The 23,925-nt window shown below is 45.2% G+C and overlaps 1 protein-coding gene across 1 annotated transcript in view; it reads right to left on the bottom strand.

Annotated features, from left to right (window-relative positions):
- Positions 1-1,842: 1,842 nt before the first annotated feature.
- Positions 1,843-23,925, bottom strand: part of TDRD10 (tudor domain containing 10) — a 53,318-nt gene continuing 31,235 nt past the window's right edge. The window contains exons 7-13 of the mRNA XM_060286637.1: positions 8,182-8,224; positions 7,425-7,515; positions 6,454-6,601; positions 6,059-6,204; positions 5,675-5,829; positions 2,401-2,471; positions 1,843-2,205 (exon numbers count right to left, since the gene is read on the bottom strand). Coding sequence (XP_060142620.1) covers positions 2,173-2,205; positions 2,401-2,471; positions 5,675-5,829; positions 6,059-6,204; positions 6,454-6,601; positions 7,425-7,515; positions 8,182-8,224 — 687 coding nt within the window. The 3' untranslated portion in view covers positions 1,843-2,172. The remainder of the gene's footprint in view (positions 2,206-2,400; positions 2,472-5,674; positions 5,830-6,058; positions 6,205-6,453; positions 6,602-7,424; positions 7,516-8,181; positions 8,225-23,925) is intronic.

The following is a 23,925-nucleotide window of genomic DNA, read 5'->3' on the forward strand; positions in this document are numbered from 1 at the left end:
GATGCTGGTCTTGACTCATCTTTATTTTTATCCCCACGTCCCACCCCACCCCCACTCCTGAACTACTTGAGCAGTGGGGGAGGGGCACCAAGTCCTCCATGGCTTTGGTAGCTATGAGGGGCTGTGCTTCGCTGCTAAAGCAAGAGAAAGGTGGAGCTGAAGCACGCACCTGGCTCGCCCCTGAAGGCCTCTGGAGTGACCAGCACTTGTACCCCTGGGAATGCAGAGCCTGGCCTGCTGAACCACAAAGTAGTAGGCTGAAATGATGACCTTAATTCTTAGGACTACTTTTCTAGTCACAGATGTTTTCAAGTTTCTAAGAAAAAAATAACAAGGAGGCCTAAGAGGCTGCTTCACAGAACTACTTTAAAATGAACTGAGTAGGGTTGGGGGCAGAGTCTCAAGCATGTATGTGACCTTTCTGGTCTCAGCAACTTGCTATGTAGCTAACACTCCAGTGTTCACTGGTTCCCCTCCCTCCCAGCAAGTGGCACTGAAGGGTGATGGTAGCTCCCGTGTTCCGCCCTCCCGTCTCTTGCTTCATCTGGTCTTATCAAAGAGGAGCCATGTGGCTTGGAGACTGGATTCTTTTAAGGCACTCATAAGGTGGGTCCTACTGCAAAGAGTCAGCTTTGAGGGGGTTGGTCTGTATACCTGTGTCCTTACCTCAGGCTCTGAGAACTGCTGGGGAGGGGAGTCTGCTGAGCTGAACCGTAGGTGCCATGTCTGTTCCTGCTTATTTAAAAGTACAGGCGTACTGTTTGCATGTGGTATGCGCTGCCTGCCTCTCCTGGTCAGTGAGCTTGCCTCGAGGCAGAGGCAGCCTCTTTGGACCTACTCTGCCTACAGACTGGATGGTGACAAACGCCAGAGGCCAGGGATGGCTAAGTGAAGACACTCATCTCAGAAAGCCCAGACTTAGGACAGCCATCTGGGAACCTGCAAGATGCCAGAGTTCTGTAATGCTTTGTTTGACACAGCAATTTTAACATTGGTCGTTTCTCCCCCTTTTAAGGGATTTTAATGTTTTGCTGCTTCAGGTGGACGGAGAGTTCACCAGTCCCACTCAATGCTGCTCCTACCCCACCACACCCACCTGATACAGGGTGCTAATTTATGCTGAGGTGGAGATAAAGAGCGGACCCAAGGGGGAAACTCATTTCATGAAGCTGAAATCTGGTTTCAAGGCCTCCGAGGCTTTCTTCTGAACTTATCACCAGCCCTGGCTGGAAAGTAGATTGTGTTTTTAGTAATGTGTACTGTGATCTGTCCTCAGTATAATGTATTTTGTAATGTATTTTTCTCATCTACCAAAGGATGAAACAAATAAAATTATTTAAATAGCTTGGCTCTAATCAAATTATTTAAGGAAATAATGGGATCCACATTCACCTGATGTGAAGGGAAGCACCAGCTCCTGTGCGCTATAGCTATATAAACACCAACTCTAAAGAAAGTCTTCCACTTTTCTTGTCAAGCCTAACAGTCCCTTTCATAACCTTACATTAGGCTGCTAATGAAGTTACACAGCATTAGAAAAATAAATAAATAAAATCAAGGCCACCTCACCCTGAACCAATGTTCTAAGAAGGCAAAGAGAAAGGACACAAAACTTATACCGTATGCAAGTGTGCATCTATATCCCAGGCAGTGTCCGCACGGCCGGCACACAACAGCTTCCCAGTCTCGCTGCTTCGGTTTTAGAGGGCAGCACTGGGGAGGGGTGGCTAGACAGAGGAATCAATCACCCCAAACGTGAAGCATGCCAACATTTATTCACCAAGGCGATGCATCAATGTTTAAGTGCTCCCTACCTGATTCTATGACAGAATGCCAGGAAAATTAAAGCGTGGGCCCCTCCATTCTCCAGAATCTGTCAGGGCAACTTATATCATGCTCTGAGGGTACAAAGAAGAGACACAGGAAAGAATACAATGGCTACATCAGACTTTCAACCTCATGGAAGCTTCCCATGTTTGGTTCAAATGTTCACACTGAGCTGGGGGACGGAAGGCACATGACAAATTGAGAAGTGAGCTGGGGGAAAGGCAAAGGGGAATCCAATCAATCCTGGGCACCGCTGTGGCCTTGTTCACCCCCAAGGCCTCAAGAGTGAAAGGGCAGAGCAGGCTGAATCTAGACAAGAGAAGAAACGTGCCGATTGTAGCCATGTTATTTAAACTCTTCAAACTTCAGGATGTGCAACTGGAAGAGAAAGAGAAAATCTGATTGGGAAGGCAGGACTGCCCCCAGGTGGTCCACCCAACACCCCCTGGACAACTTCAGTTTGTTTCCTCTAAGGGAATGACAGGTAAACCCGCAGCATCCAGGCCGAGGCCAGGGCCTGCAGCTGAGACCTTGGGAGGTAGGGGAGGGGAACAGTAGATACCCAGCAGTTACCTCCAAGTTCAAAGCACCAGTGATTTTCCCTTTGAGGATGCGATGGATAACCTGACATGAACTCCAAATATCTGTAAAACAAAACACAACAACAAAACCTTGGTGGCACTTGGTCAGGCAGAAGGAGCAAGGGAGGGAAGTGAGAAGCCGGGGCTGCAGGGAAGTGTTCTGGCTGCAGACCAGGTCTTGCAGACAAGTCTCTGCTAGTTAGTACTCATTCCCTGCTGCCAGGATATCGTGAGATAATAAGCACTGCAGAGGGAGGAGAAGGGGAGGGCAAAGTAAGAGCAAGTAAAAGGAGGCATTATTGTTGTTAAAATAATTACAGGGATCTGGGATTTTACATTCCCTAATGGAAATTCTGGAGACAGAAAACTGTTCATTCAACTCTGCTCTGAGAGTTCTGGCTGGAGGGATGGAGGTTAAAAGGCAGAGAGCCTTTTTACCATGACAAGTGCACATTCCTACCTGCTGGGACAAGGCAGGGCAGAGCGCTGGTCAGACACTCACCTTTCTCCAGGACATCTGCCCTTACTCAGCTCCCGCCACCCCGCCAAACTGGGACTGTCTGTATGCATGAAACTGGCTCATATCAAGGGTCAGACCTCAGTTCCACCCCCAGCTATGCCATTTTCTTGCTACGAAACGTGAAGAAGTCCCTTTCATTTTCCTGAGGCTTCCTTTCCTCATGCATAAAGGGAGAAAAATTGTACACCTGCCCACCTGGCCTCGGGGTCATCTCAAAGTCCACACAAGAGCTGAGAACCCACATATCTGGCCTGCACACTCTGGCCCCTCTGACAGGCTGGGAGCTGCTCTTTGGGGGCAGGGGCTCCTTACTCTGGGCCACCCTCCAACAGCCAAGCAGTCAGGTTCAGCCCACCAGAAGCTCCCAGGTCCTGTCTGCTGGTATTACTCCCCAGGCCGAGAGGCAGGGGCCCTCTCCATGCAATGACCCAAGGTGACCTCTGGGTGGCGCCCATCAGCCTAGCAGGGAGGCTTGGCCCTGCACTTTGGGGAGGTGCTTTTCCATCTTATTTTGTGTTGTATGTGTATTTCTTCACATCCACTTCTCCTCCTCAGCCCCCAGAGCATTCTTTCACTCTTTCACATCTCACCTAAACCCCAGTCTCGAGAAGGGGCAGAGCAAAGAAGGCGCCTCTCCGTTTCAAGGGTGTAGAAACTGAGGCTCCACCGGTGCCTGGATCTACAGTAACAAACACCTCACACTATATACAAAAATAAACTCAAAATGGTTTAAAGACTTGAACATAAGGCATGACACCATAAAACTCCTAGAAGAGAACACGGGCAAAACATTCTGTCATAAATCGTAGCAATATTTTCTTAGATCAGTCTCCCAAGGCAAGAAAAATAAAAGCAAAAATAAACAAATGGAACCTAATGAAACTTTAAAAGCTTCTGCACAGCAAAGGAAACCATACACAAAACGAAAAGACAACTGATGGATTGGCAGAAAATATTTGCAAATGATGCGGCCAACAAGGGGTTAATTTCCAAAATATACAAACAGCTCATACAGCTCAATATCAAAAAAACAACAACCCTATCAAAAATGGGCAGAAGACCTAAATAGACATTTCTCCAAAGAAGACATACAGGATTTCCCTGGTGGCGCAGTGGTTAAGAATCTGCCTGCCAGCGCAGGGCACACGAGTTCAATCCCTGGTCTGGGAAGATCCCACATGCCGCGGAGCAACTAAGCCCGTGTGCCACAACTACTGAGCTTGTGCACTAGAACCCGTGAGCCACAACTACTGAGCCGGTGCACCACAACTACTGAAGCCAGTGTGCCTAGAGCCCGTGCTCTGCAACAAGAGAAGCCACCGCAATGAGAAGCCAGCACACCACAACGAAGAGTAGCCCCTGCTCGCCACAACTAGACAAAGCCCATGCGCAGCAACAAAGACCCAACGCAGCCAAAATAATAAATTAAAAAAAAAAAGACATACAGATGGCCAACAGGCACATGAAAAGATGCTCAACGTCGACAATTATTAGAGAAATGCAAATCAAAACCACAATGAGTTATCACCTCACACCAGTCAGAATGGCCATCTTCACCAAGTTTACAAATAATAAATGCTGGAGAGGGTGTGGAGAAAAGGAAACCCTCCTACACTGTTGGTGGGAATGTAAATTGGTACAGCCACTATGGAAAACAGTATGGAGGTTCCTTAAAAAACTAAAAATAGAGTTACCATATGATCCTGCAATCCCACTCCTGGGCATATATCCGGAAAAGACAAAAACTCCGATTCAAAAAGATACATGCACCCCAATGTTCATAGCACCACTATTTACAAAAGCCAAGACATGGAAGTAACCTAAATGTCCATCAACAGATGAATGGATAAAGAAGCCACAAAAAAGAATGAAATAATGCCATTTTCAGCAACATGGATGGACCTAGAGATTATCATACTAAGTGAAGTAAGTCAGACAGAGAAAGACAAATATATCACTTATATGTGGAATCTTAAAAATAATACAAATGAACTTATTTACAAAACAGAAACACACTCACAGACATAGAAAACAAACTTACGGTTACCAACGGGGAAGTGGGAAGGGGAGGGATAAATTAGGAGTATGGGATTAATAGATACACACCATTATACATAAAATAGATAAACAATAAAGATTTACTGTATAGCACAGGAACTATAGTCAACATCTTGTAATAACCTCTAATGGAAAAGAATCTGAAAAATATATATATATGTATAACTGAATCATTTTGCTGTAGACCTGAAACTAACACGATATTGTAAATCAACTATACTTCAATTTAAAAAAGAAAAGAAAAAAATAAAGTAACAAACAGCACATTGGGGGAGATGCTGAGTCCCAATGCTCTAACCCCTATCGTTGGTCTCCAAATTCCAGTTTTCTTCTACACAGAATGCTTCTCTAAAGAAATCTTAAGCAAAACTCAATGTACGTGAAACAGATGGAAGATGAGCCACTCTGGCAGAAGCGAGACCGGGAGGCTTGCCCTCCCCTCACTCCACCCAGAGAACTCAGCCTTCGGGCAGCACCTGAGGTTCCTTTCCAGATCTTGTTGCTCAGAGAGACCAGGTGTGAAAAACAGTTCTCAAGAAGCAGCTTTGCAAGGGGCAGATGCCGAAAACCCGGGGTGAGATCAAAAGAATAGAGGCTGAAGGGCAGGCATCCCATTCCCGCCGAGGTCCCAGAGGCGTGCACAGCACCTCCTGTCTCCGAGTGCTCAGAAGGGTGGAGGGCACCTTACCTTTCTCCAGCATGAATGGCTGAGCCAGGGGGGGGATGGTCCAGAAATCGTCACTATCCAGGCTGCGCAGGGATTGCACTGGGATGGTGGCCGACTGGCCGAAATCGATGAACGTGACAACAGCCCAGGAGTCCACTCGGTCCAGCACCCAGCACCTGGCCAGAGGGAGGGAGAGGAGGCTCATCTCACCTGGTGGCACGCACAGCAGTCCTCACGGAGAGGGCTTGAAGGTCTGGGCTAAGAGGGATGGGAGTTTCCTACGCTGTTCCCCACCTTGGATGGAGAGGGGATCAGAGGAGAGGTATCTTGAGAGAGGAAGCAGCAGCAAAGAAACAAGAGTCCAGAGAATGGAGAAGCAAACCTCCAGCCCTGCCTGGTACACACCTGTTCCAGGCCCATCCGTAATCACCCAGCTGGTACTCGGCCAGACAGCGGGTCCCGCGCCGCACAGCCGAGTCGTGCAGGTAGGGCTGCTGCTCCTCTGCCTCGGCCAGGGCTCTGAACAGCGCCTGCATGTTCTGGTGCAGCGTCTGTGGACGGTACAAACGCCACGGGCCTCGCTGCCTGCCCCACATGGCACGTCTGTCTCTGCAGGTGTCACCTGTTACAGCAGCATCGCTGATCCACCCCAAGGGAACTGAAGGTATGACGTGGGACCAGGGATCAGAGTGCGGCCACTCTGGATGCCCACCGCTGATGGGCCCCCCTCAGCTCGCTGACCCCAGCAGGGCCCCACGAGGTGGCACCGAAGCCCAAGAGGACCCCCAACAAGCCTGTACCTCCGTGACATGCATGGCCCAGAAGAAGGGGGTCTGAGGGACAATACTGGTCACCAACAGCCCCACGTCCCCACCGACGCTGTGGATGGTGGCCAGCCAGCCCAGGTCTCGGAAGCATTCCCTCAAGAGCAGCGCCAAGAAGGACCCTCTGCAGGAAGAACAGGGAACAAAGGGAAGGGAGTGAACACAGGAGTGATTCAACCAACACCTGTCCTGGAGGATGCTGGGCAGGAGAGTCACCCTGACAAGAGGGCTGTGCACCGCCCCGCCCAGGGTGGCAACAAGACAAGTGCCCAGGTAAACATAACACAGAGCAAAGGGAGCACCACGCCAGGGGACACAGGGGTTGGAGAGTTTGGGGAAGGGAAGAGGCAGAGGGAAATAAAAACACACCAGGGAACTCCACAGAGAGAGATGGGCAAAAGCCCTCACTGGGCTGACCTTGGGCCTGCTTGATGATTCATGAACCTCAAGGGATGCAAGTTTGGACCGTCCACAATGCAGGACACGTCTGCAATGCCCAAACCACTCCTCCCTGTGTTTAAGCACATGCCACACCTCATCCCACCACTCCACTAACTCTATCGCCTAAGTCACACATGGTTAGAAAGGCAGACCTGCCATTTAGAAAAACGAAACAAAAAACATACATCCTATAGCATTTCAAGTCAAACAGAATAGTCTGGCATCACTGACACTAAGAATGGTGTCTGCCGTTAAAGCAGAAGATGTGGTGGACATGCCGATCTCATGGCATCCAGGGTAGGGGAGAGTCACAGGCCATCACTGTACAGAAACGGAGACAGACTGTGTAAGTCACTGTGGGTCACAGCCTTAGAGCCTGGGTCTGACACAGGAGTTCCTGAAAACTTTATCCCCCTCCCCAGTACCATCCTTGCCGCCACCCTCTAGGGACTGAGCAGACGTTTACAGTTGCCCTTTGCCAGCGGCCTCTCTACACCTCCGCTCACCTCATTTCCATGGGAACCGCAAAGATGCTTGTCCTCGGTTTCTCCGTCTTACAGGGGTCAACGGAAGCTTTAGGAACGAGCTGTGTACAAGCTGGAAAGCAGAAGGTTGTGTTCTGGAGGCACCGGGGCTGTCTCAGAGGACCGTACCCCACCTGCCCCCCAGAAGGCCCTGGCCCCACCCTCAGGGGCAGGATGAGATGGGAAGTGAAGCTACATCCTTCTGGGTCTCGGCCTCCACATCCTCAGCTGGATGGGGAGGGTTTGCTGGATGACATTCTTTAATCAAGAAAGCATCCTAAGGAGGCTTCCCTGGTGGCACAGTGGTTAAGAACCCGCCTGCCAATGAAGGGGACACGGGTTCAACCCCTGGTCCGGGAAGATCCCACATGCCGCGGAGCAACTAAGCCTGTGCGCCATAACTACTGAGCCTGTGCTCTAGAGCCCGCGAGCCACAACTATTGAAGCCCATGTGCCTCGAGCCCGTGCTCCGCAGCAAGAGAAGCCACCGCAATGAGAAGCCTGTGCACTGCAACTAGAGAAAGCCCTCGTGCAGCTATGAAGACCCAATGCAGCCCCCCAAAAAATAAAAATTAATAAATAAGTTAATTAATTAAAAGAAAGCATCCTAGAGGAATAAAAAGGGCTATTTCCTACACTGAGGGGTCAGCGTGGGACAAAGCTGGAAGGGAGGCTGGGAGAAGTGAATCAGGAGCTGCAAAGACATGTCCTAGGAACAGATGGCAGCTCAGGATCTCACCAGTGGTTCTAGCAAATCCTTGACCAGAGGTCTTCTCCAAACCCTAGGGAGGAAAAGAAAAGGTACCACTCAGGCACAGTAGTATTCGTTTCACTGGTTTACATGTTGCGTCTCTCCAAGCAGATCTGGAGACAGCGCAGCAACAGCCCCTGTGCAGACACAGGCTTCAGCTGACCTTTGGGGCTTCCTCCACTTTCTCCTTTCTCTCGGGGAGGTCCTGAGTCAACCAAAGACAAGAGGTTCAGGGAACAGGAAGGGGGGAGGGAGGGAGGTGCTGCCGGGGGTGCTGGTCGGTACCTAGAGGCGCAGAAGCCCAGCACTGCTTAGCCCGGGAGGCCCCTGCGGGCACTTCTTAGGGGAGAAAGAGGTGGAAACGGTTACTCGGGCAGCAGGACTGGGTGGAGACAGAAAGACTACAATCCTGCAGCCCTCAACCCACGCTGGCTTCCCTTGCTCCACCGTCCACACCTGGAAAATCCCCCGCCCTGGTTACACCCACGGATCTGCACGCCTGCCGCTCCGCTGCTTACCCCACTCCCCGCTGACCGCTACCTGAGAACACGTGCGGCCCCTGTTCTCAAATGGACATGCCACAATCCCATGGTAAGCCCCTGGTGAGACAACACCTCACCCCCTCCTCTCTTCAAACCCTCCATACTCCCACCCTCTGCCCACCCTATGAACCTGCCTCTTCATCAGGAGAAAACTGGAAGCAACTGGATGGGAGGCCCCTCATCCTCTCACCACCCAAACCACCGCCCCCCAGCCCCGCCCTCCCTGCCATCCCTCAGTTACCTTCTCAGAAGGGTCTGGCGCTGGGGCTGGCACTGTCTCACCTTCTGGAGGGCAACACCCCTGCAGCCACGCCCCTTCTCCTCTACTGCCGTCTCTCTCCCCGTGGACACCTCCCACCAGGAAACAAACATGCTCCATTATCCATGTTTGCAAAGACCCTGCCTCGCCCCCCAGCCCCTCTGGCGACCACCTTTCTCTGCTCCCTTCACTGAAAGGGGTGTCCAGAGTCCTGTCTCCTTCCAGTCAGGCCTCATAGAGACGCCTCCCTGACAGGCCAACCAAGAGGTACACAAACTCAGCATGTCTAAAACGGACCCTCCGCAAGCTGCTTCACCTCGGCTTTCTCAATTTTAGTAAGCCTAGCGGCTCAGGCCACATTCAGCTCTCTTTCTATCATCAAATTCATCAAATTCATCTAGCATCAAATTCACCAGCAAGTTAAGCCGTCTCTTCCTCCAAAACACACCCAAACCCACATACTCCTCTCTCTCCATCTCCACCACCCCAATACTAGCCATCACCATCTCTTACCAGGACCGTAACAACCACGTCCAAAGACGCTGCCACACAGCCTCCTGCAATCCAGTCCCCACCCAGAAGACAACACAACCTCTTACACACCAAAATCAGATCGCATCAGTCACCTGATTAAAACCTTCCAACACCTTCCCATTGTACTTACAAATAAAACTCCAAGTCTCCAGGTGGGCTCACCAAGGCCGCCATGATCTACCCTCCTTCCCACTGCCCTCTTCTCTGCCCACTTACCCCTTTTCCCCCCATGTCACACTCTGAGGCATTTGTAGGTGGCCCCTCTGTCTGGAATGTTCTTTCCCTGGTCTTACCCATGGTAGGCTGACTTGTCATCCAGAGCTCAGCTGAGAGGTCACTTCCTCACAAAGAGGACTCCCTAAGAACTATCTAAGTGACCCCTCTCCTCTCTATCACATCACCTTATTTCAGTTCTCTGTCTGGTACTTGCTACTGAGACAGGCTGGGCCCTGGGACCCTTTGCTGCTGTGCTTGTACCTGGACACACGTCTCCTCAAGCAATGAAATACAAGGAAACTATTAGGAACTAAAAATACCTGCGTGCATGTGCAGTCGGGGCAAAGATACAAAAAACACGGAAAACCCAAAACCCAACTGCCATTTCTGAAGAGCCGGGAGCAAAAGCAGGGTCCTGCGCAAGCCCCCTGCACACACCACCACCGAAGGGATGGGCAGACCTCCTAAGCACCCCTCTGGCCCGAGTGCTGGACACACCCCTCCCCTCACCCCATATACGAACCAGCTCTCCCTGCCTCGGGGAACCGGCAAGGGAACCTGTTGCTTGTTTTCACTCCCCCCTGCTGCTGCAGGAGGGGCCTCAATAACGCCTTGCGTGAACTTGTCTGGCCTATTATCAATTTCTATTGATTAGCGATGCCAAGAACCCTGGTTGGTAACACTATTTGACATTTTCTTTTTTTCTCTCTCTCTCTTTTTTTGGGGGGGGCATTTTCTTATGTATTCACTTATTTATTGGTTCACTATATGTGTCTTTCCACTGGAATTTAAACATTATGAGAATGTGAATCACATCTGTCTTTTGACAATTACCTTCATTGCTGAGGTAACCCCAGAGCCCAGAACAGTGTCTGATACATATTAAGCTCTTAGTAAATATATGTGACAGAGAGAAGAAAAAGAGAAGAAAGGAGGGAGAGAGGAGAAATGAACCGGGGCAAATTCTTAATCTAAGCCTTGGCTTCCTCTTCAATACCACGAATCACACCTGATGTGAGGATTTAGGTGGACCAGTATCTGTTCAGGACACTGACATGAAATAGGTGCTCAATAAATGGAAGCAGTATAAGAGAGGTTAAAAGTACAGGTTCTGGAGTCAGACTGGGCTCCAATCCTGGTTCCAGAACTGACTGGCTCCTTAACTTTGGCCTGGCTACTTGGTGCCCCCACCTGCAGGATGGGAGAGTAGCAGGACCTACTGCTGTATTTAAACAGGTTCACACAGCAAAGCGATCAGAACACAGCCCGCAGAGTGAGCCCTCCGTGAGTGAACTACCACTGTCCACCAATGGGGCCCAAATCAAATCTCCACGCTAAACCATTCTGCCCCTGCTGTTTACCTACAACAAAGCAAAGTGACTGTTAAAAACTGTCCTCTAGGGCTTCCCTGGTGGCGCAGCGGTTGGGAGTCCGCCTGCCGATGCAGGGGACACGGGTTCGTGCCCCGGTCCGGGAGGATCCCACATGCTGCGTAGCGGCTAGGCCCATGAGCCATGGCCGTCCGGAGCCTGTGCTCCAAAACGGGAGAGGCCACAACAGTGAGAGGCCCGCATCCCGCAAAAAAAAAAAAAACTGTCCTCTAGCCAAGCACAGAAGGTGCCTTTTTATTTAGAATCTCCTAAGACATTTCCAAATACCAATCCCAAGAACCAATTATTAGCGGTGGTTTCAGGCTAAAAATTATTAATACAGAAACATTTAAAACCATTTGGGGTCTAATTATGATTCCCTAATGATTTAAGAGATAAATATAACAAGCCTGTTTTGCCAGTTTGTGAAATTAAGTTTCAGAGGAAAATCTACACAATTATCATTCCACCACCACAGCAGAACCTCACATTTCAGGAGGTCTGCAGCACGGAAGTGGCCACCTGGAAGCTACAGAGATCAAGGCGGCACCTCAGCAGCTGCCACACCAGCAGACTGTGATTAAGACCTATTGTTGCTGTAAGCGGTTACTCTACGCCCAATCCATCCACAGATGTTAATGCTCTCGTTACTTTGTTCTGGGACATTACTACCAGCTGGTCAAGCGTTCCAAGAGGTGGCCTGGTCCAGAATCATGCTGGTGAGTCCCAGCAGTGGGAGAGAACACACAGGGTACACAAAGGTCAGTGGCCAGAAGGCTTTTGGGGGCGGGGTTGGGGGAGGGTCCCATCCGGTTCCCCTGCATACCAGGGAGAAGCTCTCCAACCAGTACTGGGGGGTGGGGGGTCACAGGCCTCACATGACACTCAGAAAAGTGGTGGCCTCCCTGAGACTGCTCACTGCCACACCCCTGGCCCACTGTGGTCACCCTGGCCATCACTTTTAAGGCCCTGTCTCTACCCGGGGAACTGCACCTGGAGTCACCTGAAAGGCACATCCACGTGGAAATTTAATACTTACAGCTTTAACCCTCGACTGCCACCCAGTACCACACCTTGTACTTCACAGGTGACAGACACAGACCTTGCTCTCAGGAAGCCACACTGAGTCACTCCACACATATTTATAAAATGCGTACATTCTAGACATGGCCACCATGAAGCTCACACTCTTGGTGGGGGCAGCAGACAAGAAGTATACAAAGAGGTATAAGGTCAATGACCATAAGGGCAAAGAAGAAACGCAAGTCAAGGAGAGGGGACAAGCGGGCAGGGGTGGGGGAGGGAGTGATGGCTGAACAGACGCCTAAATGAAGTGAGAAGGCAAACCCACAGACGCCTGGGAGACGAGCCTTCCGGCTGGGAACACCTGAGGCCCTAAGGTGGGGATGTGCTTGGTGTGTTTGGGGAATGGCACTGGGGCTGGAGGAACAGACTCTTGCATCTCTTACCTGGACCACCTGAGACAGGTCTTCTGCTTCCACTCTGGCCCCTGGAGTCTATTCCACAGGGTCCCTTTAAAACCTAAATCTCGGTGAACAGATGAACTAATCGTGGCACATCCATACAAGAGAACACCACTTAGCATTAAAAAAAGAATTGCTGATGGTGCGACCGCATGGATGAATCTCAATAACATTCTGCTGAGTGAAAGAAACGAGACACAAAGAAGCACATATGGCATGATTCCATTTACACCAAACTCTAAAAAGGATAAATCTCATTTAAAGTGATAGAAAACAGGTCAGTCACTGCCTGCGGGGCACAAAGCTGGGATAGGGCACAAGAGAACCTTTTGGGTGACTGAAACGGTCTATATTTGATTGTGATGGTGGTTACATGGCTGCATACACTTGTCAAAATTCATCAAACTGTACACCTAGAAGGGGTTTATTTTACGTAATACTTCAATAGTTGATTTTTTAGTGTACATTCGTGAAATCTGGTTATGTCGCTCCCTGCTCAAACTGTCCAGTGTTCTCATTATTATGTGACTATATAAATACCAATTGCTGCTGAATCAAGTTACATACTATGAAAATTTTTTTTAATTTTAACATTAATGGGACTTCCCTGGTGGTCCAGTGAGCAGGACTCCTTGCTCCTAATGCAGGGGGCCCGGATTCAATCCCCGGCCGGGGAACTAGATCCCACGTGCACGCCGCAACAAAGATCATACGTGCCACAAACTGAGACCTGGCACAGCCCAAATAATTAATTAAAATAAATAAATAATTATTTTTAATTTTAATATTAAAAAAGGTATGTATTATGATTACTTTTATCCTTATACAAACTTCTCCAGGAATTAACTGCTCCTTTTTTCCCCTCCATTTACTTTTTTGCCTTATTGCTTCATTGTATTGGTGCATATCCCTCCATAGCTTTCTGAGAGCAGCTACATGGGACATACATTTTTTGAGACCCTACATTTGTGAACAAGTCCTTACTCTACCTTCATTCTAGAGTAATTTAATTAAGAACAGATTGGGGGTTAGACATTATCTTCCTACAAAATTTAATGACACATTCCAATCCTATACCCTTCCATGTGGATTCTCTTTCTGAAGCTTTATCCAATACTCTAAAATATTTCTATAATGTGTCTTGGTGTAGGTTTTTATTTTCCCAGTCATTATCCTAGGTACTCAATGGTTGCTTTCAAACTAAAAACATATCCTTCACTCCTGGGAGACTTTGTTATATCATTTGATATTTTCTCTCCCACGTTGACCTGAACTCTTCCTACATGTTTATGTTGCACCACGGATCCTCTCATTTGACCTTTACTCTTCTCTAAAACAATTCTACTACAAAATATTTCGATTGATAAATCCTCTCCCCCAAAAGCTATTATCAAAATTGACAAAATTGTCAAAAACAACCATTTCAGTATTCTGGACATTGAACAGAAGCATACAAAAAACAGGGTATCTGTTAAAAAACAACAACAGAAAACTACAGGCCCTTGGATAAGAATATGAGACTAAGGTGTGTCAGTCTGGAGCTTCTCCCACTCTCTGGTCCTTTGGCTGATAGTTCTACCACAGTAGGCAAAGCTGTGAAAACCGGTAGCTTCAGAGGTGGCTGACTTTACTGGAACCTTGAAACATCAGAAAGTAAGAAAGAACATGGTAAGAAAAAATATGGGTAAGTACAATAGGTTTTCTTCTCATGAGTTTTCTAAATTATGTTTGACAGTTGAAATAAAAATTGTAACTGTCCAATATGGTTCTAAATGAACACCGAGGACATATTTTTAAAAATTACATTATAAACAGGGGAGGGCAAAGAGAAATAGGGTTTCTATACTTAACTCAAACCAGTAAAGTCAACAGGCATAGACTATGTTATGTATATATAACATGTAGAGCAACCACTTAAAAAGGTATACAAAGAGATACACTTAAAAAACACTACAGCAGAAGCAAGAAGAACTACAACTCTGCAGCCTGTGGAAGGAAAACTTTCACAAAAAGACAGACAAAATGAAAAGGCAGAGGACTTTGTACAGATGAAGGAACAAGATAAAACCCCAGAAAAACAACTAAATGAAGTGGAGATAGGCAACCTTCCAGAAAAAGAATTCAGAATAATGATAGTGAAGATGATCCAGGACCTCGGAAAAAGAATGGAGGCAAAGATCGAGAAGATGCAAGAAATGTTTAACAAAGACCTAGAAGAATTAAAGAACAAACAAAAGGGATGAACAATACAGTAACTGAAATGAAAAGTACACTAGAAGGAATCAATAGCAGAATAACTGAGGCAGAAGAATGGATAAGTGACCTGGAAGACAGAATGGTGAAATTCACTGCCACGGAACACACTAAAGAAAAAAGAATGAAAAGAAATGAAGATAGCCTAAGAGACCTCTGGGACAATATTAAATGCAACAACATTCGCATTACAGGGGTCCCAGAAGGAGAAGAGAGAGAGAAAGGACCCGAGAAAATATCTGAAGAGATTATAGTTGAAAACTTCCCTAACATGGTAAAGGAAATAGGCACCCAAGTCCAGGAAGCGCACAGAGTCCCAGGCAGGATAAACCCAAGGAGAAACATGCCAAGACACATAGTAATCAAATTGACAAAAATTAAAAACAAAGAAAAATTATTGAAAGCAACAAGGGAAAACGACAAATAACATACAGGGGAACTCCCATAAGGTTAACAGCTGATTGCTCAGCAGAAACTCTACAAGCCAGAAGGGAGTGGCACCATATATTTAAAGTGATGAAAGCGAGAACGTACAACCAAGATTACTCTACCTGGCAAGGATCTCATTCAGATTCGACGGAGAAATCACAAGCTTTACAGACAAGCAAAAGCTAACAGAATTCAGTACCACCAAACCAGCCCTACAACAAATGCTAAAGAAACTTCTCTAAGTGAGAAACACAAGAGAAGAAAAGGACCTACAAAAACAAACCCATAAGAATTAATAAAATGGGAATAGGAACATACGTATCGATAATTACCTTAAACGTGAATGGATTAAATGCTCCAACCAAAAGACACAGGCTCACTGAATGGATACAAAGACAAGACACATATATATGCTGTCTACAAGAGACCCACTTCAGACCTAGGGACACATACAGACTGAAAGTGAGGGGATGGAAAAAGATATTCCATGCAAATGGAAATCAAAAGAAAGCTGGAGTAGCAATACTCATAGCAGATAAAATAGACTTTAAAATAAAGAATGTTACAAGAGACAAGGAAGGACACTATGTAATGATCAAGGGATCAATCCAAGAAGAAGATATAACAATTATAAATATATATGCACCCAACACAGGAGCACCTCAATACATAAGGCAAATGCTAACAGCTATAAAAGAGGAAATTGACAGTAACACAATAATAGTGGGGGACTTAAACACCCCACTTTCACCAGTGGACAAATCATCCAGACAGAAAATTAATAAGGAAACAAAAGCTTTAAATGACACAACAGATCAGATAGATTTAATTGATGTTTATAGGACATTCCATCCAAAATTAGCAGATTACACTTTCTTCTCAAGTACACAAGGAACATTCTCCAGGACTGATCACAACTCGGGTCACAAATCAAGCCTCAGTAAATTTAAGGAAGTTGAAATCATATCAAGCATCTTTTCCGACCACAACACTAAGAGATTAGAAATCAATTACAGGGGAAAAAAACGTAAAAAACACAAACGCATAGAAGCTAAACAGTACGTTACTAAATAACCAAGAGATCACTGAAGAAATCAAAGAGGAAATCAAAAAATACCTAGAGACAAATTACAATGAAAACATGATGATCCAAAACCTATGAGATGCAGCAAAAGCAGTTCTAAGAGGGAAGTTTATAGCAATACAAGCCTACTTCAAGAAACAAGAAAAATCTCAAATAAACAATGTAAACTGACACTTAAAGGAACTAGAGAAAGAAGAACAAACAAAACCCAAAGTTAATGGGTTGGGAGTTCGGGATTAGCAGATGCAAACTTTTATATATAGAATGGATAGATAACAAGGTCCTACTGTATAGAACAGGGAACTACATCCAGTATCCTGTGATAAACCATAATGGAAAATAATATGAAAAAGAATGTACATATATGTATAAGTGACTCATTTTGCTGCACAGTAGAAATTAACACATTGTAAATCAACTATACTTCAGTAAAATAAATTATTAAAAAAAATTTCAATTGAAAAAAACACAAACCCAAAGTTAGTAGAAGGAAAGAAATCATAAAGATCAGAGCAGAAATAAATGAAATAGAAACAAAGAAAACAATAGCAAAGATCAATAAAACTAAAAGCTGGTTCTTTGAGAAGATAAACAAAATAGATAAACCTTTAGCCAGACTCATCAAGAAAAAGAGGGAGAGGATTCAAATCAATTAAAATTAGAAATGAAAAAGGAGAAGTTACAACGGACACTGCAGAAATACAAAGCATCATAAGACACTACTACAAGCAACTCTATGCCAATAAAATGGACAATCTGGAAGAAATGGACAAATTCTTAGAAAGGTATAACCTTCCAAGACCGAACCAGGAAGAAATAGAAAATATGAACAGACCAATCACAAGTAATGAAATTGAAACTCTGATTAAAAATCTTCCAACAAACAAAAGTCCAGGACCAGATGGCTTCACAAGTGAATTCTATCAAACAATTAGAGAAGGGACGAGGGGAAGATGGCGGAAGAGTAAGACGCGGAGATCACCTTCCTCCCCACACATACATCAGAAATACATCTACACGTGGAACAACTCCTACAGAACACCTACTGAACGCTGGCAGAAGACCTCAGACCTCCCAAAAGGCAAGAACCCCCCCTACCACGTACCTGGGTAGGGCAAAAGAAAAAAAGAAAAAACAGAAACAAAAGAATAGGGACGGGACCTGCACCAGTGGGAGGGAGCTGTAAAGGAGGAAAAGTTTCCACACGCTAGGAAGCCCCTTCGCGGGCGGAGACTGCGGGTGGCAGAGGCGGGGGAGCTTCGGAGCCACGGAGGAGAGCACAGCAACAGGCGTGCAGAGGGCAAAGCGGGGAGATTCCCCGCACAGAGGATCGGTGCTGACCGGCACTCACCAGCCCGAGAGGCTTGTCTGCTCACCCGCTGGGGCGGGCAGGGCTGCGAGCTAAGGCTCGGGGTTTGGTCAGAGCGCAGGGAGAGGACGGGTTGGCGGCGTGAACGCAGCCTGAACGGGTTAGTGCACCACGGTGGGGGGGGGGGGGGGGGCGGGAGGGAGTCCGGGAAAAGGTCTGGAGCTGCCGAAGAGGCAACAGACTTTTTCTTCCCTCTTTGCTTCCTGGTGTGCGAGGAGAGGGGATTAAGAGCGCTGCTTAAAGGAGCTCCAGAGACGCGCGTGAGCTGCGGCTAAAAGCGCGGACCCCAGAGACGGGCAGGAGACGCTAAGGCTGCTGCTGCCGCCGCCAAGAAGCCTTTGTGCGAGCACAGGTCACTATCCACACCTCCTTTCCGGGGAGCCTGTGCAGCCCGCCACTGCCGGGTTCCCGGGATCCAGGGACAACTTCCCCGGGAGAACGCACGGTGAGCCTCAGGCTGGTGCAACGTCACGGCGGACTCTGCCGCCGCAGGCTCGCCCCGCACTCCGTGCCCCTCCCTCCCCCCCGGCCTGAGTGAGCCAGAGCCCCCGAATCAGCGGCTCCTTTAACCCCGTCCTGTCTGAGTGAAAAACAGACGCCCTCCAGCGACCTACACGCAGAGGTGGGGCCAAATCTGGGAGCTGTGAGAACAAAGAAGAGAAAGGGAAATCTCTCCCAGCAGCCTCAGAAGCAGCGGATTAAAGCTCCACAATCAACTTGATGTACCCTGCATCTGTGGAATACATGAATAGACAACGAATCATCCCAAATTGAGGAGGTGGACTTTGAGAGCAAGATTTATGATTTTTCCCCCTTTTCCTCTTTTTGTGAGTGTGTATGTGTATGCTTCTGTGTGAGATTTTGTCTGTATAGCTTAGCTTCCACCATTTGTCCTAAGGTTCTATCCGTCTGTTTTTTTTTAATTTTTTTCTTAATAATTATTTTTTAATTTGATAACTTTATTATAATTTACTCTATTTTATTTTACTTTATCTTCTTTCTCTTTCTTTTTTCCTTCCTTCCCTCCTTCCTTCCTTCCTCCCACTGTCCCTCCCTCCCTCCCTCCTTCCTGTTTCTTTCCTTTCTTTCCTCCTTTCCTTCTTTTCTTCCTTCTTTCTTTCTTTCTTTCTTTCTTCCTACTTCTACTAATTCTTTCTCTCTACTTTTTCTCCCTTTTATTCTGAGCCATGTGGATGAAAGGCTCTTGGTGCTGCAGCCAGGAGTCAGTGCTATACCTCTGAGGTGGGAAAGCCAACTTCAGGACACTGGTCAACAAGACACCTCCCAGCTCCACATAATATCAAACGGTGAAAATCTCCCAGAGATCTCCATCTCAATGCCAGCACCCAACTTCACTCAACGACCAGCAAGCTACAGTGCTGGACACCCGATGCCAAACAACTAGCAAAACAGGAAAACAACCCCACCCATTAGCAGAGAGGCTGCCTAAAATCATAATAAGTCCACAGACACCCCAAAACACACCACCAGACGTGGACCTGCCCACCAGAAAGACAAGATCCAGCCTCATCCACCAGAACACAGGCACTAGTCCCCTCCACCAGGAAACCTACACAACCCACTGAACCAACCTTAGCCACTGGGGACAGACACCAAAAACAACGGGAACTACGAACCTGCAGCCTGCAAAAAGGAGACCCCAAACACAGTAAGATAAGCAAAATGAGAAGACAGAAAAACACACCGCAGATGAAGGAGCAAGATAAAAACCCACCAGACCTAAAAAATGAAGAGGAAATAGGCAGTCTACCTGAAAAAGAATTCAGAATAATGATAGTAAAGATGATCCAAAATCTTGGAAATAGAATAGACAAAATGCAAGAAACATTTAACAAGGACCTAGAAGAACTAAGATGAAACAAACAACGATGAACAACACAATAAATGAAATGAAAAATACTCTAGATGGGATCAATAGCAGAATAACTGAGACAGAAGAACGGATAACTGACCTGGAAGATAAAATAGTGGAAATAACTACTGCAGAGCAGAATAAAGAAAAAAGAATGAAAAGAACTGAGGACAGTCTCAGAGACCTCTGGGACAACATTAAATTCACCAACATTCGAATTATAGGGGTTCCAGAAGCAGAAGAGAAAAAGAAAGGGACTGAGAAAATATTTGAAGAGATTATAGTTGAAAACTTCCCTAATATGGGAAAGGAAATAGTTAATCAAGTCCAGAAAGCACAGAGAGTCCCATACAGGGTAAATCCAAGGAGAAATATGCCAAGACACATATTAATCAAACTGTCAAAAATTAAATACAAAGAAAGCATATTAAAAGCAGCAAGGGAAAAACAACAAATAACACACAAGGGAATCCCCATAAGGTTAACAGCTGATCTTCCAGCAGAAACTCTGCAAGCCAGAAGGGAGTGGCAGGACATATTTAAAGTGATGAAGGAGAAAAACCTGCAACCAAGATTACTCTACCCAGCAAGAATCTCATTCAGATTTGATGGAGAAATTAAAACCTTTACAGACAAGCAAAAGTTGAGAGAGATCAGCACCACCAAACCAGCTTTACAACAAATGCTAAAGGAACTTCTCTAGGCAAGAAACACAAGAGAAGGAAAAGACCTACAATAATGAACCCAAAACAATTAAGAAAATGGGAATAGGAACATACATATCGATAATTACCTTAAATGTAAATGGACTAAATGCTCCCACCAAAAGACACAGATTGGCTGAATGGATACAAAAACAAGACCCATATATATGCTGTCTACAAGAGACCCACTTCAGACCTAGAGACACATACAGACTGAAAGTAAGGGGATGGAAAAATATATTCCATGCAAATGGAAACCAAAAGAAAGCTGGAGTATCAATTCTCATATAAGACAAAATAGACTTTAAAATAAAGACTATTACAAGAGACAAAGAAGGACACTATATAATGATCAAGGGATCAATCCAAGAAGAAGATATAACAATTGTAAATATTTATGCACCCAACATAGGAGCACCTCAATACATAAGGCAAATACTAACAGCCATAAAAGGGGAAATCGACAGTAACACATTCATAGTAGGGGACTTTAACACCCCACTTTCACCAATGGACAGATCATCCAAAATGAAAATAAATAAGGAAACACAAGCTTTAAATGATACATTAAACAAGATGGACTTAATTGATATTTATAGGACACTTCATCCAAAAACAATAGAATACACATTTTTCTCAAGTGCTTATGGAACATTCTCCAGGACAGATCATATCTTGGGTCACAAATCAAGTCTTGGTAAATTTCAGAAAACTGAAATTGTATCAAGTATCTTTTCCGACCACAACGCTATGAGACTAGATATCAATTACAGGAAAAGATCTGTAAAAAATACAAACACATGGAGACTAAACAATACACTACTTAATAATGAAGTGATCACTGAAGAAATCAAAGAGGAAATAAAAAATACCTAGAAACAAATGACAATGGAGACACGACGACCCAAAACCTATGGGATGCAGCAAAAGCAGTTCTAAGAGGGAAGTTTATAGCAATACAAGCCCACCTTAAGAAACAGGAAACATCTTGAATAAACAACCTACACTTGCACCTAAAGCAATTAGAGAAAGAAGAACAAAAACCCCCAAAATTAGCAGAAGAAAAGAAATCATAAAAATCAGATCAGAAATAAATGAAAAAGAAATGAAGGACACGATAGCAAAGATCAATAAAACTAAAAGACTGGTTCTTTGAGAAGATAAACAAAATAGATAAACCATTAGCCAGACTCATCAAGAAAAAAAGGGAGAAGACTCAAATCAATAGAATTAGAAATGAAAACGGAGAAGTAACAACAGACACTGCAGAAATACAAAAGATCATGAGAGATTACTACAAGCAACTCTATGCCAATAAAATGGACAACCTGGAAGAAATGGACAAATTCTTAGAAATGCACAACCTGCCAAGACTGAATCAGGAAGAAATAGAAAATATGAACAGACCAATCAGAAGCACTGAAATTGAAACTGTGATTAAAAATCTTCCAACAAACAAAACCTCAGGACCAGGTGGCTTCACAGGCAAATTCTATCAAATATTTAGAGAAGAGCTATCACCTATCCTTCTCAAACTCTTCCAAAATATAGCAGAGGGAGGAACACTCCCAAATTCCTTCTACGAGGCCACCATCACCTTGATACCAAAACCAGACAAGGATGTCACAAAGAAAGAAAACTACAGGCCAATATCACTGATGAACATAGATGCAAAAATCCTCAACAAAATACTAGCAAACAGAATCCAACAGCACATTAAAGGGATCATACACCATGACCAAGTGGGGTTTATTCCAGGAATGCAAGGATTCTTCAATATACGCAAATCAATCAACGTGATACACCATATTAACAAATTGAAGGATAAAAACCATATGATCATCTCAATAGATGCAGAGAAAGCTTTTGACAAAATTCAACACCCATTTATGATAAAAACCCTGCAGAAAGTAGGCATAGAGGGAACTTTCCTCAACATAATAAAGGCCATATATGACAAACTCACAGCCAACATCATCCTCAATGGTGAAAAACTGAAAGCATTTCCACTAAGATCAGGAACAAGACAAGGTTGGCCACTCTCACCGCTCTTATTCAACATAGTTTTGGAAGTTTTAGCCGCAGCAATCAGAGAAGAAAAGGAAATAAAAGGAATCCAAATCGGAAAAAAAGAAGTAACACTGTCACTGTTTGCAGATAACATGATACTATACATAAAGAATCCTAAAGATGCTACCAGAAAACTACTAGAGCTAATCAATGAATTTGGTAAAGCTGCAGGATACAAAATTAATGCACAGAAATCTCTGGCATTCCTATACACTAATGATGAAAACCCTGAAAGTGAAATCAAGAAAACACTCCCATTTACCATTGCATCAAAAAGAATAAAATATCTAGGAATAAACCTACCTAAGGAGATAAAAGACCTGTTTGCAGAAAATTATAAGATGCTGATGAAAGAAATTAAAGATGATACAAATAGATGGAGAGACATACCATGTTCTTGGATTGGAAGAATCAACATTGTGAAAATGACTCTACTACCCAAAGCAATCTACAGATTCAATGCAATCCCTATCAAACTACCACTGGCATTTTTCACAGAACTAGAACACAAAATTTCACAATTTGTATGGAAACACAAAAGACCTCGAATAGCCAAAACAATCTTGAGAATGAAAAACGGAGCTGGAGGAATCAGACTCCCTGACTTCAGGCTATACTACAAAACTACAGTAATCAAGATAGTATGGTACTGACACAAAACCAGAAAGATAGATCAATGGAACAGGATAGAAAGCCCAGAGATAAACCCACGCACATATGGTCACCTTATCTTTGATAAAGGAGGCAGGAATGTACAGTGGAGAAAGGACAGCCTCTTCAATAAGTGGTGCTGGGAAAACTGGACAGGTACATGTAAAAGTATGAGATTAGATCACTCCCTAACACCATACACAAAAATAAGCTCAAAATGGATTAAAGACCTAAATGTTAAGGCCAGACACTATCAAACTCTTAGAGGAAAACATAGGCAGAACACTCTATGACATAAATCACAGCAAGATCCTTTTTGACCCACCTCCTAGAGAAATGGAAATAAAAACAAAAATAAACAAGTGGGACCTAATGAAACTTCAAAGCTTTTGCACAGCAAAGGAAACCACAAACAAGACCAAAAGACAACCCTCAGAATGGGAGAAATTATTTGCAAATGAAGACAAAGGATTAATCTCCAAAATTTACAAGCAACTCAATAACAAAAAAACAAACAACCCAATCCAAAAATGGGCAGAAGACCTAAATAGACATTTCTCCAAAGAAGATATACAGACTGCCAACAAACACATGAAAGAATGCTCAACATCATTAATCATTAGAGAAATGCAAATCAAAACTACAATGAGATATCATCTCACACCAGTCAGAATGGCCATCATCAAAAAATCTAGAAACAATAAATGCTGGAGAGGGTGTGAAGAAAAGGGAACACTCCTGCACTGCTGGTGGGAATGTGAACTGGTACAGCCACTATGGAGAACAGTATGGAGGTTCCTTAAAAAACTACAAATAAAACTACCATACGACCCAGCAATCCCAGTACTGGGCATATACCCTGAGAAAACCATAATTCAAAAAGAGTCATGTACC

The sequence above is a fragment of the Globicephala melas genome, chromosome 1 (assembly GCF_963455315.2).
Source record: "Globicephala melas chromosome 1, mGloMel1.2, whole genome shotgun sequence".
Lineage (NCBI taxonomy): Eukaryota > Metazoa > Chordata > Mammalia > Artiodactyla > Delphinidae > Globicephala > Globicephala melas.